Source organism: Miscanthus floridulus, chromosome 9 (assembly GCF_019320115.1).
Source record: "Miscanthus floridulus cultivar M001 chromosome 9, ASM1932011v1, whole genome shotgun sequence".
Taxonomy (NCBI): Eukaryota; Viridiplantae; Streptophyta; class Magnoliopsida; order Poales; family Poaceae; genus Miscanthus; species Miscanthus floridulus.
Window position 1 is genome coordinate 62,589,048 of NC_089588.1, and position 18,068 is coordinate 62,607,115.

The following is an 18,068-nucleotide window of genomic DNA, read 5'->3' on the forward strand; positions in this document are numbered from 1 at the left end:
TTAAGGAATGCACATAGCTTCACGGTGGCTAGACGTACATGTGGAGGTAGAATTCCTCTTAAAGCAACTGGAAGCAATTGCGTCATAAGCACGTGGCAGTCGTGGGACTTTAAGTTTAGGAATTTCTTCTCTAGCACATTTATTATACCCTTTATATTGGAGGAGAATCCCGATGGGACCTTGATGCTGCTTAGACATTGGAACATGCTGTCCCTCTCTTCTTTGCTAAGCGTGTACCTAGCAGGACTTAAGTAATGACGTCCATCATCTGTCTTCTTTGGATGAAGGTTGTCTCATTCTTTCATGCCCTGCAAGTCCTGGCATGCTTCAAGTGAATCCTTTGGCTTTCTGTACACACCCATGAATCCTGACAGGTTCACACAAAGATTCTTTGTCAGGTGCATCACGTCGATTGTGTTGCGGACCTCTAGGACTTGCCAATAGGGTAGCTCCCAAAAGATGGACTTCTTCTTCCACATGGGTGCGTGTCCCTTAGCATCTTTGGAAATAGATTCGCTGCCTTATCCCTTTCCAAATACTACTTTCACATCCTTGACCATTGCGAGTACATCTTCCCCGGTTCGGTTATGAGGCTTCTTCCGGTGGTCTGGCTTACCTTTAAAATGCTTCCCTTTCTTTCTTACTTGGTGATTCAAAGGAAGAAATCGACGATGGCCAAGGTACACGACCTTTCGACATCTTTTCAAATATATACTGTCAAGGTCATCAAAACAATGTGTGCATGTATTATATCCTTTGTTTGTCTGACCTGAAAGATTACTTAAAGCAGGCCAATCATTGATTGTTACGAACAACATTGCTCGTAGGTCAAAATGTTCTTGTTTGTACTCATCCCAGACACGTACACCTGGTTTGTTCCATAAAACTAGAAGTTCCTCAACTAATGGCTTCAGATAGACATCATTGTCGTTGCTAGGTTGCCTTGGACCTTGGATGAGGATCGGCATCATAATGAACTTTCACTTCATGCATAACCATGGAGGAAGGTTGTAGATACATAGAGTAACTGGCCAAGTGCTATGACTAGTGCTCTGCTCCCCAAAAGGATTCATATCATCTGTACTTAAGGCGAACCTTAAGTTTCTAGCCTCATTTGCAAACTCTGAAAATTCCCTATCTATCGCTCTCCACTAAGGACCCATCAGCTGGGTGTCTCAGCATATTGTCTACCTTACGGTCTTCTTTATGCTACCGCAACAACTTTGCATGGTCTTTATTTCTGAACAAACATTTTAAGCATGGTATTATAGGAGCATACCACATAACCTTAGCAGGGATTTTCTTTCTAGGACGTTGTTCACCCTCGACGTCACCAGGATCATCGCGCCTGATCTTATACCGCGCTGCTTTACATACCGGACATTCATCCAAATTCTCGTATTCATTGCCATGGTAGAGGATGCAGTCATTAGAACATGCATGTATCTTCTGGATTTTTAATCCCAAAGGGCAGACAACCTTTTTTTGCTTCGTACATAGTGGTGGGCAATTCATTTGGCTTCGGAAGCATCTTCTTTATGAGGTTCAATAAATTCCCAAATGCCTTGTCGGATACACCATTCTTTGCCTTCCACTGTAGCAATTCCAGTGTTGTACCCAACTTTTTTTACCCCTCTTCGGCCGTCGGGTATAGCAACTTCCTATGATCCTCAAGCATGCGCTCGAACTTAACTTTCTCTTTTTCACTTTTGTATTCTTGTTGTGCATCATGAATGGCATCGCCAAGAGCATCACCGAGATCATCTTCTGCCGCTACCTCTTCTTCATCTCCCCCCATTGTAGTATCATCAAAGGCACCATACTGAGCAATAATGTTATCAATGTCTAAATCTTCTCCTTCACCTTCTTCCATCATGACCCCGCTTTCTCCATGCTTAGTCCAACATATATAGTTTGACATGAAACCTGACTTAAGCAAATATGAATGAAGACTCATTGAGCTTGAATATTCCTTTAAATTCTTACATATGGCACATGGACAACACATGAAACCATCCCGCTTATTTGCCTCGGCCACACCTAAGAAATAGTGCACGCCCTCAATAAAGTCTTGGGAGCGGCGATCGGCATTGTACATCCAATGGCGTGACATAATCTGCATTACACGACAAATTATGAAAACCTTAAACATAATTAAGTATTTTATTACACAACATAGATGACACACACACGGTTGATTAATTAACTAAGCCTAACTACAACGTAAGCAATCCCAACTATCACTAAACAAACTAAAACTACAATGCACTTCAGTAACATAATTATTTTGTGACCGTACGCAACTAAAACAGACAAATCATTCTTCTGTTGAATATCAATAAGCTTCTCCTGCTGGCTCACTGCCTCAGCATCAGCAACCGCTACCTCAAGCGCACCCGAATTCTACACGTATGTAGCATAATCTTCCTCCTAGTACCAACCATCGCATCCATTGCCCTCCCACTGAAATTAAAGCCAAAAAATATTTAGTCAAAAATATTCAAGAAAAGCAGGTCAATTAGCCATAATAATCAAATGCGTAAGAAACTTACATCGCGATCCGGGCACTTGTAGAAAACACGACCCTTGTTGGGTCCCTGTCTCTTGACTCGGTACTCCATCACAATCTTCTGCTTACACTTGCCGCAGATAATGAGAGGGAGTTCTGGCCTCAGTCGTTTCGCAACCGAACGAGAGGCCGAGGATCCGGTACCAGTTGTCATCTACTTTCTATACTTATTTTTGCAAACTAGTGTAAATTTCATATTTTCTAAAATAATATATTTAAACAAAACTAAAATTATTTATTTATCTAACTAAACCATGAAATATGTACTATGTATAATAGTAAAATACCAAACTATCAAGTGATTTTACTATTGTAAACCATCATGTGATTTTGAGCTAAAAATGACATAGAAATCACATAGCTCAAAAACATGTTTCAATAAATAACCATCCGTACTAGTTGACCTTGCTTACGTGATCATCTCGGCGAGTATTTCTCCACCGGACGGCACCGTACTTGGCCAAGGAAGAGCTCCGATTCTACGAGAAAGGCAACACGGTCTTCCACGACCGTTGCCGCTCTCCCTCGTAGAATCAAGGCTCCTCCTTGACGTCCGTTACCGCTCGGCAGAGAACATGCTCGCCGAAATGAACACGGTCCGCAAGTTCAACTAGTACGGATTTTCTATAATTTTCTAACTATTTTCTAAGTTTTTCATTTCATAGAAAATTTAATTCTAAAAAATAAAAGGCATGATTTCTAAGTATTTTATTTCATGGAAAAAATAATTCTAAGTGACCTGCTCGATATCGGTGAGCTTGCGGGCGTTTAGGTTGCCGAGGATAGTAACATTTGTAGATGACATTTGTAGGTCTGAAGTTATCAAATATCCATTGAATTATAGCTCAAAAACATGTTTCAATAAATAACCATCCGTACTAGTTGACCTTGCTTACGTGATCATCTCGGCGAGCATTTCTCCACCGGACGGCACCGTACTTGGCCAAGGAAGAGCTCCGATTCTACGAGAAAGGGAACATGGTCTTCCACGACCGTTGTCGCTCTCCCTCGTAGAATCAAAGCTCCTCCTTGACGTCCGTTACCGCTCGACAGAGAACATGCTCGCCGAGCTGAACACGGTCCGCAAGTTCAACTAGTACGGATTTTCTACAATTTTCTAACTATTTTCTAAGTTTTTCATTTCATGGAAAAATTAATTCTAAGATCACGTAAGCCGTCGGGGACGAGGATGGCGCGTGCTCCAGCGAGGACAAGCGAGGCATGATTTTGATGAACTAATTTAACTTTTGTTTATCCAAACATATATGCAAATCATCATGTGATTTTGAGCTAAAAATGACATATAAAATCATAATAAAGTCCAACATATAAAGTTACACATGCATTTACATCGCAAAATGAGATAAGCTACTGATAAAACATAAGAGGATTAAGTTTGTTACCTCCAAAATCGAAGAGCAATACCAATGGAGAGGGAGAGAGCAAGAACAACAGCAAGCTGAAGAACAGAGGCAGTGAGTTTGAATGGAATGGCTCGGGCTCGAGGAGGAAGAAATGAGCTGGTCTATAGGTCGGGATAATTAGTCCCGGTTAGGGGGCCAAACCGGGACTAAAGATTAATCTTTATTCCCGGGGCATCACCCAAACCGGGACTAAAAGCTTTAGTCCCGGCTGGTATTACCACCTTTAGTCCCGGTTGGTAATACCAGCCGGGACTAAAGATCCCTGCCCCGCGGACGACCGTTGGGCAGGAACCTTTAGTCCCGGTGGCAAAAAAATGCCAAGGCTAATGCCAAATTAGGACATCGTTCTAAAGTCTGTTCTCTAGTAGTGATGTATATGTATATGTATATGTATATGTATATGTATATGTATATGTATATGTATATGTACATGTATATGCATATGTATATGCATATGCATATGCATATGCATATGCATATGCATATGTATATGTATATGTATATGTATATGTATATGTATATCTCTTATAAAAACAAACACCATTATCTTTCAATCTCTACATGCAAGCTATCCACATGTCATACCTAGCTAATAAGTGCGACATCATCTTCCACTAAATGCAATTACTATTTTTAATCTATTAATATACGAGGCATCCACGTTGTACATTTGATGGCCATCACATTCTCCTACATTTCAATCTAATATTCTATAAACGTTTTATTTGATTCTTTCATTAGCTTACCTAGTCAACAATTTTATTTCTAAGAGAGTCCCACATCAACGTGCGGGTGTTCTTCTAGTATCTTATAATCTTAAACCCCCACCAGAGGTTCAATCTCCACACGCAAGCTGTCTACCTCAGTAGCCTACTATTGGATGTAGTTACATTCTACTAGCACATACAATTATGATATATGCTTCAGTGAGACACATCACCCGCTAACATGCATTTACTTGTCCACATCAGCATGCCATCTCCACTAAACATTAAAAAATGATAATTTAATTTATCTCTTCATACAAGTAATTATATGTAGTCTATCTATAATTTGGTTACAGATCATTCGCAATTCCCACAATAATGCACAAGATATGCTTCTAGTTTCATAAATTACTATGCCACCAAAATGCCTCATGTGACAACTAATTAGGATATGTTTGGGAGAACTCTAGCAGCTCCAGATCTGCAAAAATAGCTCCACTCCCACTTTTTCAATCAAAACGCTTCCAGCTCCACGCAGATCTACCATACAGCAGCTCCACGAAATCCATGGTTCTATCCTCAGATTCATGGATTTCGTGGAGCACCTCAGAGGGTGTTATGAAAACTCAAGTTTGGTGGAATTGAGAAAATTACACGCCACTGCCACACGTTACACGATCCAATATACTAATTCTTTTTCTTCTTTTCATGGATCATTCCCATCGTCTTGGTCGCCACGCGTACCTCTCCTAGCCTCGCTGGCGTGCCTCTTCGGCTCCGTCGTACGCCTGACTAGCCCTATTGCGCGCACCTGCCTATGCCTACCGCCACCACAAGCTCCAACTCTCCTAGCGGCCACCACCGTGAGCTCCGACAGGATCACGGCTGGCGCACCCCGTCCCCATCTGAGCCCTAGCCGTGCGAGCCCCACCCCCAACCCCACCACGACCAGGCGTCCCGCGCCCCACCCGAGCTCGCGGTTGTGCAAGGAAGACAAAGACACAGTTGTGCCTGACCTTTTATTTATCATTTTAGCCCCTAGCTGATTTTTATATTTACAAATGAATTCGTATTGGAGATGCTGGAGCCCTCCCAAACAGGTTGGTATGACTGACTTTTTTGTTTTAGTTCCTAGTTCATTTTTGTATTTACAAACAAATTTATATTGGAGTTGGAGCCCTACCAAATAGGTAGGTTGGTAGGAGTTCAGATCCACGATGAAACTCTTTTATGGTTGAGCTGCATGAAGCTGGTGCTCTGAATCTATTTTTCAGATGTGGGTTGTTGAGAGCCCAAAGTCGGGCTGCGCGGTTGACAAGCCTCGAGCTTATCTGCGGCTAGGTACTTCGCGTCAGCGGAAGCACGTTGGAGATCGCGACGAACAAACAGACGCATGGCCCGGATCGCAAGGAACGGTGTGTGCAGCCATCGACGAGCCGCGCGCACCACTCGTTGGCGAACGGCCGCCCCCGGCTGCAGCGGTCAAAACGCCGCCGCCGTACCCCTGCCACGTGCACGCCTCACGTCCGCGCGTATATATACATACAAAATCCTCCCGCGCATCTACCTGTCCCTCTCTCTCTCTCTCTCTCTCTCTCCGCACCGCGCCGCACAGGGTGGCGGCCAGCCGCCATGAGGAAGCCGACGACGAGGAGCCTCAGCAAGCACGGCAGCTGCGGCGGCGGTAATAGTAAGGCGGCCACGCTACCGGCGAAGCAGAAGGTCGTCGTGTCCGGCCACCGTGGCTTCGTCGTCGACGCGTTTGACTGCCTCCCCGACGACCTTGTGCTGGCCGTGTTAGCCGGGCTCGCGGCGCGCGCCGGGTGCCCCGCCGACCTCGCTGCGGCGGCGCTACCGTGAGTAGCTACCATAGCATGTCTCTGCTCCGTTCCTCCGTCCGTTGCTGATTCTACCCGCCGTCGCCTTTGCCTCGTCCCTGTGCTGAGTCTTCAGCTGTGTATGCAGGTGCAGGAGGTTCCGGGACCTTGCGGCGCACCCCGCCGTGCTGTCGCGTGCGTCGGCGGCGGCCGTCGCCGTGCCTGCGGGGAGGTGGTCGGATGCGGCGCACCGGTTCTTGCGGCGGTGCGCAGCCGCCGGCAACCTCCACGCCTGCTACTTCCTCGGCATGGTAACGGATGACCTCTGCTCTCTCCTGCTTCTTGGAACGAACCCACTCATTCCTTCGTTTCCTGAGTCGTGGTGTCCTTGTCGCGGCTGTTGATGATGATGCCAGGTGAGGTTCTACTGCATCGGGAGCAGGGCGACGGGAGCGGCGCTACTGGCGCGCGCGGCGGCGGGCGGGCACGGGGCGGCGCTGTACGCGCTCGCCGTGGTGCAGTTCAACGGCAGCGGCGGCGACAAGGCGGACAAGGACCCGCGCGCGGGGGTGGCGCTGTGCGCGCGCGCCGCGTGGCTCGGCCACGTCCCGGCGCTCCGCGAGCTCGGCCACTGCCTCCAGGACGGCTACGGCGCGCGCCGCGACGCCGCGGCCGGACGCCACTTCCTGCTCCATGCCGCCGCGCGCGAGCTCGTCTCCTCCTCGCCGCACCGCCGACGAAACGGCAAAGAAGAAGAAGACGCTGCCAGTAGGTTCATGGTGGAGTGGTGGGCGCTGGATGACGCCAAGACAGGAGGAGGAGAAGGCGACGGCAGCGACGCCGACGCCGACGTGCGCCTGTGCTCGCACCCGCAGTGCGGGCGGCGGGAGACGCGGCGGCACGAGTTCCGGCGGTGCTCCGCGTGCGGGTCCGCCATCTACTGCTCGCGTGCGTGCCAGGCGCTGGATTGGAAGCGCGTGCACCGCGCCCAGTGCGCGGCCGCTGCTAGCCGGTGGTGGCTCGCCGCCGCCGGGAACGCGCAGTGAACGTGTACGCCGGCCGGCTGTTCCAGGCAACGCGAACGTCGCGCATGTACATAGCTTGTGAATAGTAGTAGTACTTTACTAGGTAGTGTGCCACTCTACATGTTGCCTTGTTGGTAGCTTTTAGTTCTTTGTGTAAACGTGAGGTTGATTAAAATAGGTGCTTGCATTTCTTTTGTAAATTTTGGATCAATCAGTTGTTAGGGATAATGATTAGAGTTGTTTGGGATTTTAACAAATGTTAGCAGATGGTGATGCTAGTATGGTGTCTGTGCGAGTTAGGCAAGGCATGCCGTCGGCGTGGTGGTAGGGTATTCTTCTGTCTGTCTGTCGTGACAAAAAAAAGATGCAAAGTTTTACATATCGTGTCTTCTCTCCCGTCACGCGGCTTTTGCTTTGTGAGTATGTTGTTGCCTGTACTCCAATAATCAGCTGAAAATACAAGGATCCATGCTCAGCAAGAGACTTGAACCTAAATGATTACGGCAGCGCCTGCCGGACGGACCCCGTGTCGGACGTTCCCGCCTGCTGCAACGCCCGCGCTAGGGCTTGATGCACGCACAGGGGTCCTGCCCGCGCCACTCCCCCCACACTTCCCTGCTTCCCGCGCCCCTCTACACCAGTTGCGCCGCTCCCCTCCATGCACGGCACCCAGCAGCTGCCAACCACATACACAATACCCCGATCTAGTTTTGAAACATCCAAATGAAACAATTACAGCATAAGTACGAAACAGACGAAACATTCAAAACATGCGCCTGAACATACACCACGCCAGATCACTTTTCTCCCGTCGGCTGAGAGCTCTCCCGTCGGCTGCGCATCCTCCGTCAGCAGCGTAGAAACTTCCCCCGCGTTACAGCTAGACCATCCGGAGAGTTCTCACCCGTCGGTGCCAACCATCACGGAGAGTTTTTTTGGGGCCTTCCACGCGCAGAAACAAGGGTCTCGCGCGCTCCTCCAGAGCTTTTGGCGCGCAGAAACAGGCCTCGCGCGTGCTCTGGCCCACCCAAAAGAGACGCGCCCGCGGGAGTCCACCACAATTATTTCGCCGCCGCGCGCCCGTGACCCCTATCCCTCCAACTAGCCTCAGCCCCATTCTAATCTAAAGAAAAATGTTTCGACCCTATCCATCCACACACCACGCCTCCAGCTCCGGTCATCGCCCAGGCGCGTAGCGGCCGCGTGCACCCACCAGCGGCGGCTCGCCGCGGCGCCGCCCCCAGCCACGGGTGCCGCTGGCCGCGAAGACCCCCCGCCAGCCACCACAGCCTCCCGCTGCGACGCCGCCGCCAGCTACCGCCGCCGCCCGCCACGACGTCGCCGACCACCAAAGCGCCGCCGGCTGCGGTGCCTGCACCCAGCCACCAGCAGCCCCACCCGCCGCCCTGAGGTGCTGCACGCCGACCTGAAGGGCAGCAGCCCCCTCCGCCGTCGTACGTGCTCGTCTTTTCTTGATTTATTTCCCATCTTCAAATCCCCAATCAATTTTGCATCTTGTATCTTTCTTTTTGCCCTTGTTAATTGATGCACATCTGACTTGATTTTGCCCGCAGTGGCAATTGAAGTGCAGTGGGGCTTCTTTGTTGTTGCAGCACCGGACGAGCCGGAGGAACTCTAGCTTCTGGACCACCAACTTTGCCGCCCGTCTAGAAGAACAATTGGGCGCTCACTAACGGACAGCAAGGTCAGACCATGGCCACCATGTAGCATATATGTTCTTGATCTGTGCTAGATTTGCTGTGGTGAATTGACTGCTCTCTGGTTGCTAGCTGTTGCAATCCCTGCACCAATATTACACAATCGAAGCTTGGTTGTAACCTGAGGATTTTGCTTCCAATCCTTTCAAAGCTTGCATTTAGATGTGCTTTTGATTGATTTCCTGTGACTATTTTTGCTGCTATGTATATACAGATTAATTCACTTGTCATATAATTTTGTCAATGAATTTTGCTCCTCTATTTGGCACAAATTTAGACATAACACAAATTTCTAGTGACTTATTTTGCTATAGCTGCTCTATTTTGCATTGTGATTCACTCTATTTTGCATTGTGATTCACTGGTTATGGTGTGCTAGCTGTATAGGAAATTTATTTGTTATTATGTCTTTTAGTGTTCTATTACTAGCTGTATATGAATTTTTATTTTGTTTGACTAAAGTAATTTGTGTTATGTCTGAATTGGTAACAGGTTCCTCACTGTGATCTGGTTGCCTGTTGCTGCTTTACTTGGTTCTGTCTGTGGTCGAAGTCTTGGACGACTAGTGTGACTCTGCAAGCAGCTGGTTAGCTCCTATCTTCTGACTCAAGTTGGCAGATAAGATATGATAGATCGTGGGTGGATGTATAGTGGTTGGAAGCGTGGTAGGCTATCAAATGAATGGGTTGACAAAACAAAAGAGTTTTTGGATCATGCCTTCTCAATCCCTGAATTAGTTGAGTCTGATACAATTAGGTGCCCTTGTTCCATATGCCGAAATTTTTTCAGGCATAAAAGGCCTAGGATAGAGTTACATTTGTGCCACAATGGGTTCAAGAAAAATTACCAAACTTGGACAGCACATGGTGAGAGGCGGGGAAATCAGAACCTTGAGATTGGTTCTGAGGTAGAACATGAGGGATTTGGTGAGACAGATCAGATAGATGCTATGTTAGTTGACTTAGCTGGTGAGCATCTACCATTAGATGATGAAACACCAACTGGTTTTGCCAAAGCCTTCTATAGAATGGTTGTTAGTGTAGATGAGCAAGTACATGAGCAAACCTTGCATTCTAGTCTCTCTGCTGTTACTCGTTTATTGGCCATTAAATCATAGTACAATCTTTCAGTAGCATGTTATGATGATTTTGTGGAACTCATGCATGAACTCCTTCCTCCTAATTCTAGGATTCCTAACAACTTCTACCGGTCTAGAAAACTGCTAGAGGGCCTTGGTATGCCATACCATAAAATTGATGTCTGTGATAAAAACTGCATGTTGTACTACAAAGATAACAAGGATAAGGATAAGTGTGATGGCAGGAAATATTTTGTAGGCTGTAGTCTTTTCTTCATCGGACTACAGGTTATGGTTACAACCAGCAAGTTGGAAGGGCATGTGATGTGCACAGAGGTATTTTGGTCGTCACGCAACAAATGTGGATTCTGCTATTCAAGGCATGTGTGCTAGACTGCTAGTTGTGAAGTAGCAGCTACATATTGTCTATGCACCGCATGCATGCTTGCGTAGAAATAGCTACATATTGCCATCAAAGCTGCATTCTGGTACCAGCAGATTGCTAGCTACCAACAGATGGCCTCCTGAAGGGTCAAGGCATATCATCTTGAAGGGTCTCGGATTGCGTATTGAGGGCATGTGTGTTTGTGCAGTAGCAAGTTGTGTTGGGAGCTAGATATTGCCTTCATAGGCGCCTGTTAGGAAACTGCCATTTGAACCTGTGGCTGTTAGGTACCTAACTAGGAACCGTACTTCAAATTGTGCTAGCCGATAGGTACCTAACTAGAAGGCTAACTAGCCAGCAGTAACTATAATTTAGCTTTGGATTGAATTGTATTTGTTATGAACAACTTGGATGATGTTTTAAGACCATCTGTAATATTTATATTACTTGAGTATGGATGAATGGTTGAATGACTTGCTATATAATATTGTTGCATTGAGTGGTTAAATCAGCTGCTATTAACAGTAATTTTAATGGCTCAAATAAGCTATATTTTTGAATGTGCAAATTGGCAACCAAATCATTTCCTGTCAGAGATACCATGACGGTAGGTAACTGACGGGGAAGAAAAAAAATTTCCCTGACGGGTTACTCTCTGGCAGGGAAAGTTTGAATATATCCTGACGGGAACGTAACCGACACAGAAAGTTTGAAGCATCCCTGACGGTTTCATACCTGACAGGAAATATTTTCTGACGGGTGTCTAGCAACCGTCAGGCTAGGCCTTTCCTGACGGTTTCAGCCGTCAAGAAATAGTTACTGGCGGTTTTCTGTCAGGGAAGGACCACTTTCCCTGTCTGTCTATCCCTGACGGCTCAACCCTGACGGTTACCGTCACGGATAGTCTTTCGTGATGGTTTTTGTCATTTTCCCTGACAGTTATGGCCGTCACGGAAAAAAATGGCTAGGGTAGTGATATGCAAAAACACATGAAAACACTTGAAAAACAATCACAAACATACACAACATCCAGATAAAATACTTGCAACATATGTGTGAAACATATACAACATCTAGATAAAACACACTTACAACATAAGTCTAAAAAAATAGATGAAACATTGAAAACAGACACTTGCAACATACATGTACAATTATTGTAATATATGCAACATCTCGATCTACTTTTACAACATCCGCATGAAACACTTGAAACATACCTACGAAACATCTGAAACACTTGAAACATGCGCTTGCAACATGGAGAGCCCGAAGCCGGGTGATTCCAACCATCGGGGTCAGAGACGGCGCCGCGCAAGCATCACCACCACCATCGCTAGTAGCACCGGGCTTCGCTCGACCAGCGGGCGGCGCGCGCCCAACGGCGCAGGATGGGCAAGCGGGACAGGCGGGATCAAGTGGTACGGGATGGGCGCGCGGCAACGGCGAGGCGGAGTGGGCGCGCGGCGGCCGAACAGGAAGGCTACGGCTGGAGAAGGCCACCGCGTTGGAGAAGGCTAGCGGCAGGCGGGTGGCGCGGTGGATGCGCCTACGGCGGTCCCATGCATGCAGTAGTGGGGAAAGGAAATGTCACTGTGTTTTTTAATTTTTTTTAGAAACCGCGTCATGAGCGGTTGACTGGTCGTTGGGCAGGCCCAGAGATGAGCCGTTCGGACAGAAGATGCCTAGACGGACGCCCATGTGCCAGCATTATCGTGAACCTGTTCTGTCCTCCTGCAACGCTCCGCCGTTCGCCTATGGCGATTGCGAGTTTCGACACTTGCCGCGCTCGGTCTGCCTGCCGGCTGCCGCGATAGCCATTGACCGCGTCCGCACGGACTCCCATCCCCGTGCCGCGGCCGCTGCCTGGTTCCTCAACTCGACACATTATCGCCCAAAGTTGGGTTCCTCTTCGCGGGCAGCACTGACGACAAAGACGTATCGACTGGCGATGGCGGAACAGAAGGCGGCGGAGAAAGAGCGTCGGCACGCTAACGTGGAGCTGCAGAGGTGCGAGTAAGAGGAGGCACTAGCCACTACGCCGTCGCATGAGGCCCGCCAACATGGTGGCGGCGCGGAGAGAGACGCGGTGTGAGCAGGTGGTCCAGCGGGCCGAGCAGCGCGGGGCCACCAACCTACCACAAAGCATGTCAAGTGTGACAAAGTAGTCAACCAGCACCACCGGCACTTCGTAGCTTCCCCGTGCCTGTGCGACCTCACACGCCACAGAGCGCACGGGGCAGTGCTCCAGCAGCCGGACATGGACGATGCAGTGCAGCTGTTTGTTGAAATTCCCCAAGGTAAGCTGCTCACTGAACCAACTCTAGGCCCAAACGTCCTCGGCCGTAGAACAGCATGGCAAGCATCCTTGGGCATGTCGATGTCTTGCTCGCATCCTCGGATCCACTACCTTGTCCCTTGACACGTGGGTACCATGCCTGTGCCAGCAAAATGGACGATGCTAACTTGACGGACGCATTTGCAATTATCCAATGCGCATGGCCGATGCATTCCGAGAAAGGCTACATTTTCTCTAGGTGAACTTGTTACTATCAAATGCTCTTCATGGCAGGTGCCAATTTTTTTCACCAAAAGCATCAATATCATTGTTGCATCATTTAATCTAATGACTGTGTGCTAATTCTGCATACCACACCATTTTGAACTAGTATGATTGATATAATAACTTAACTTTGTTACTGCCCAGTGCAATTATATGGAGTTTTACAGATTTTCTGTGTTGAGCATAGTTCTAGGAAAAGAGCACGAGAAAGCCTATTGAAGTACAAGTATTAATTTTCTCATATGCTGCTAGACCTCAAGTTTGTGGACCTTATGCGACCAAATAAAGTGATTGATGATCTAGATGGCACTAGACCTAGTCAGTTTTCTTTCAGGGATCCTACACCTGAGTAGTTTATCTGAGGCGACTGACTAACCTGTGTATTTAAAAGATCTCATAATTTGGTAAACTAAGTAACCAATAATAATTGAACTGATGCCATCTTCTTAAGATCATCAGATTTGAAGTATATGTGCAATGGCTATAAACTAACTACAAAGTGCAGATTTACTGGATAAACTACTATGACATTGGTTTACAAAACTGCACCTTATGTCATTTGTAGTAACTAGAGGTTCTGTGCCCATATTTCTTTCTTGAACTTTTTTAACAGCAAGCTTGTGAGAAGGGCACTAGTACCTATGCCTGCATTAATATTGTTGTAAAAATTTGCTCTATATCTTCTGCAAGCACAAAATTTAATATTACCTTGAAATTTTTTTTACCCATTAACTAATGCCTGCTATCCAGTGAATGGGAGATTTCCAAAGCTAGCCAGTTCACTTGTGGTTCACAGGTGGCAGTGGAGAAAGGGCCAACCATCTTCAAAGAATTTCTCTGTATGCTGATAATTGGATCATTGAAAAAAGTGGCCAAGACCTTATCTTGGAGCATCTGAAAATGGTGAAGAAAACCTTGTGTATCTTACAGCAGATGCAGAGACAGCGCTTGATTATTTAGACATGTCAAACATACACACCAAAAAGATAGCTGTTCCGTGCAGGTATTGCAGTATCTGAAACCAGATAAAAGTAAAACACCTTTGTTTTCTCAAGAAAGATAATACTATATCGATTTTTACTAATAGTTTCTTTCTGTCCTCCTTAAGTCTGTTAACATAGCTTACTACAATTCACAATAGATCTCGCTTCACTACCCATAGCAACCAGGTAACTTGATTATTTCCATGCACTTAATTTATGATATGGTTTCATAGTCAGAATATATTTATGTTGTGTACTCAAGGAATTGTCCATGTACACCCTTCCCACTAAATCTACTTTTTTTAACCCACTAAGATTCATGTGTTAATGAATTTTCCCTGTCTATGTCCTCTGCAAAGCAAAGAATATTCATGCAGAAGAACACTATGGTGGTTGCGCCTCCAATAGAACTATATATGATATCTAGCTCCACTCCATGGGCATGTCTTTTCTTTTTCCCTTCGTTGTCAAAATGCTAACACTTGGGCCACTGAAAAAAAATATAGTAATGCTGATACTGATGATATCTTACAATCATACCTTGTAATCTGGAAATGGTGCAGGTTGTTTCACATGTGGCTCTTTCTTTTCATTTTCCATTTCACATACATGGCTAATTGCAGGTTCTCCAAGACATCGGAACAAAGGCTTTTATATAAACAAATAAAGTTGCACCTCAATAATATATCATTATCTGAACAATCTCTTCTCTTTGTTAAGGAACAAAACATTTATACTCCCTCGAAGCATATTACATAGTTCTGAAATTCATTTCAATGTGATCCTCTGTGCTTCATTTAGGTATGAATAGTGAACTGTCAACTGTCTTCCCGGTATATTTCTATGTTCTGCTATCCATTGCAATACTGGTCCAAATCTAGAAGGAGGTGTCCAAGGCAGGCGCGGCAACGCCGCACCCCGTTTCTAGTATATTCTTAAACTAGAAATCCACTCATATGGTTTGTATCATCTTCAGATGTTGAAGCTCAGATATCGTCTAGCTAAGACTTCGAGTATTTCACAGGATGAACTGAAGAAGATTTAAAAGAAGATGAAAGAGTTCATAGAAATGAGGGGGTTTTGCTGAATCTTTTTATATTACCCTAAATATCTTCATTTATTCCTTTTGAAATCTCTAAATGATAACCGTATAATTTTTTATGTTATCAGACAACTTTTCTTTTGATCATTTGATGATATCAGAATTGATCCAACCGCACAGTTTCAAAAACCAAAAAAAAAGAGAGTAATACAACCGCTAATTCTTTGTTCTATTTTGCTTGTGGGCTCAGCCCGTTAACGGTTTGAGGTCTGAAAATGCAGCCCAATAACAATTGTTATCTTCTGCGTGGGTCTGCTATGTTTTTTTTAGTCTTGACTCTTGGTGGGTTGTAACTAGGAACCATTTCTTGCGCATTAAATAAATTCTTCGATTCATGTATTGGTTTTCCTTCTTTTCTTGCTTTTGCCTAATGAAATTTTGAGAAGTCAACATATGTTTTAATGCATAAATAAGAAAATGTTGTGAATAAGTGAATTCACTTATTGTTCTTTTCTAGCTAGAAACTCTGCTATGGTGTATCCTTTTTAGTACTAATAAACATGTGCGTGTATTGCAACAGCACATATTATTTCTTAGTCACTTCCGTCCATGCCAATGATAATGAGGTAATTAGTGTTCAATTTAATTGGGCCTGGCCCATGTAATGAACCACATTGGTTTCCTTGCTAAGCATGATCATCTATGCATTGCATCATGAAAATCTCAATTGCAAAAACGTGGCAAATTTGTTCAGGGACATCAGAGGAATGTAGTATTTGCTGATACACACTGCTAACCTAGAAATTTGTTCGGTATCATTATGAAAGTATGTACCTTTGCTGTAAGACTCCACACTGATTAATTTATTAATTTCTCATATCTATTGAGAGAGAAAGATGGAGAAAATGACATTTTGCCTTTATCTTCAACATCCATCGGTTTAGAGTTCATTTGTCCCCCACCCCCCTCTCTCTCTCGGTCATTCCCTATACTTTTGTCTCTCTCCTATCTCCACCTCAATGCCTCTGGCACTCTGCCACATTAGGATATAATCTACAAAGTGGCCACCGGCTCCCTTCCGTCACACGGGATCGGCACGACGCCGCGTGTTGGAAGAGGCATGGAAGGGCCATGCCGCTATGTGCAGAGAGAAGCCTGAGGGAGGCCATGCCACCATGCGTGGAGAGGCGCAAAGGAGGGATTGCACAGCCGTGCGGGTAGAGGTGCAGGGGAGGGGTCGCGCTGTCGTGCACTGATCTATGATAGAGAGAGAAGGTTGATGTTGTCGGGAGCAAAAGGAAGAACACAGGGCAAAAAAAAGTCATTTCTCCCACTTCTCCCTCCATAGATATTAGAACATAATGAATTAATTGATATGTCTTAGATACGCGCATTCATAACGCTACTAGACAAATTTCTGAGTTGACAGTGTGTATTACTAAAATGTCACGTTTCTCCGATGTCCTTAAGCAAAACTTGCCTTCAGGAAAAGTAACTTTATGATCAACAAGCTGGCCTCTAACTAGGCCTAGTTAATTAGGCCCTAAGTCTGTCTCCAACAACCGCGACCCAAAATACAAGGCCCATTCGTCCTTTGGGTAGCGCTACAGGCAAAGAGTTCAATACCTATTTTTGGTCTTCTCCAACAGCAAGACTTAAAAGACAACCCTTTCTACAAATGGGTCTCCGGGAGAGGTGATACTCAGATTTAGGTTATGCCTCTCCCGACATCCAAAATGGGTCTTCCATATAGGTACTCTGTTGGAGGCTATAGATATTGTGTTGGAGACCCATTTTGGGTTTGGGTTCCGCAATGAGTCTCTCGTTGGAGACAGCCTAAGACTGTCTCTAATAAGGAACCCATATGGGCACCCAAACCCAAAATGGGTAGCAAGAAACCCAAAATCAGCATCCAACAGAGTACATATACGAGAGACCTATTTTGGATTGCCTGAGAGGCACAACCCAAATATGAGCATCCTCTCTCCTGCTGAAAACCCATTTGCAGAAATGATTCTCTTTTGGATCTTGTTATTGAAGAAGATGCCGAATATGTATTGAACTTTTTGCCTGTAGCGCTACCCAAAGAACGAACGGGTCTTATATTTTGGATGTTGTTTTTTTAAGATAGCCTATTACATTGAAAAATAGGTCGCAAGGACCACATCCGCATGATGTCCCATTTTACACATATATATATGCTAATCACTAGTGTGTTAGCTTTTCCTTGGATATCACTGGCACTTCATAATCACTAAAAGATGGCTGAGTTTAAAACAGGATTTTCCCTATAACTGGATGTCATCATATAATAAAAAAGAAGAGGAATTAACAGGATTTTTTCCAAACACAAGTTGAGCAGCTAGCAACATATATACAAGAAGCAGGAAGTAGGGAAATGTAGTGATCAAATTAAAACTAAAACGTTCTGACAAGGAAGGTACACATATATAGTATACTAGTGTGAGGTCCCACGCTTCGCGTGGGAAAAAAAATCAAAATTTTTTTATCGGGGTGACACTGTTCTATTAGCGGGTAAAAAAACTTATCAGGTTGGTACTGTTCATTTATCGGGTTATCGGGTTGGTACTGTTCATCCGGTACCCGGAACTGTTGTCTGCAGCGTTCTGTGTCTTAAAAAACGGCGGATGAACAGTAACGTGATGTGAAAGGCCTCAAAATGGATGAACGTCTGGGGTTGATTCACTGTGGATCTACAGGGCTCGGAGTCTTGCCTGCCGACGGATGAACAGTTGC

General features: G+C 45.7%; 1 protein-coding gene across 2 annotated transcripts; it reads left to right on the top strand.

Moving 5' to 3' along the window:
* The first annotated feature begins 6,256 nt into the window (after positions 1-6,256).
* On the top strand, positions 6,257-8,044 carry LOC136482047 (F-box protein At1g67340-like). 2 transcript variants are annotated; one of them, XM_066479295.1, is made up of 3 exons: positions 6,257-6,556; positions 6,654-6,828; positions 6,934-8,044. In XM_066479295.1, exons 1-3 carry the CDS (start codon positions 6,333-6,335, stop codon positions 7,561-7,563), a joined length of 1,029 nt encoding a protein of 342 aa, XP_066335392.1. In that variant the 5' UTR covers positions 6,257-6,332; the 3' UTR covers positions 7,564-8,044. The 2 variants fall into 2 exon arrangements, with proteins under 2 accessions (XP_066335392.1, XP_066335394.1); XM_066479297.1 differs by having other exon boundaries at positions 6,258-6,556; positions 6,666-6,828; positions 6,934-8,043.
* Positions 8,045-18,068: the final 10,024 nt, after the last annotated feature.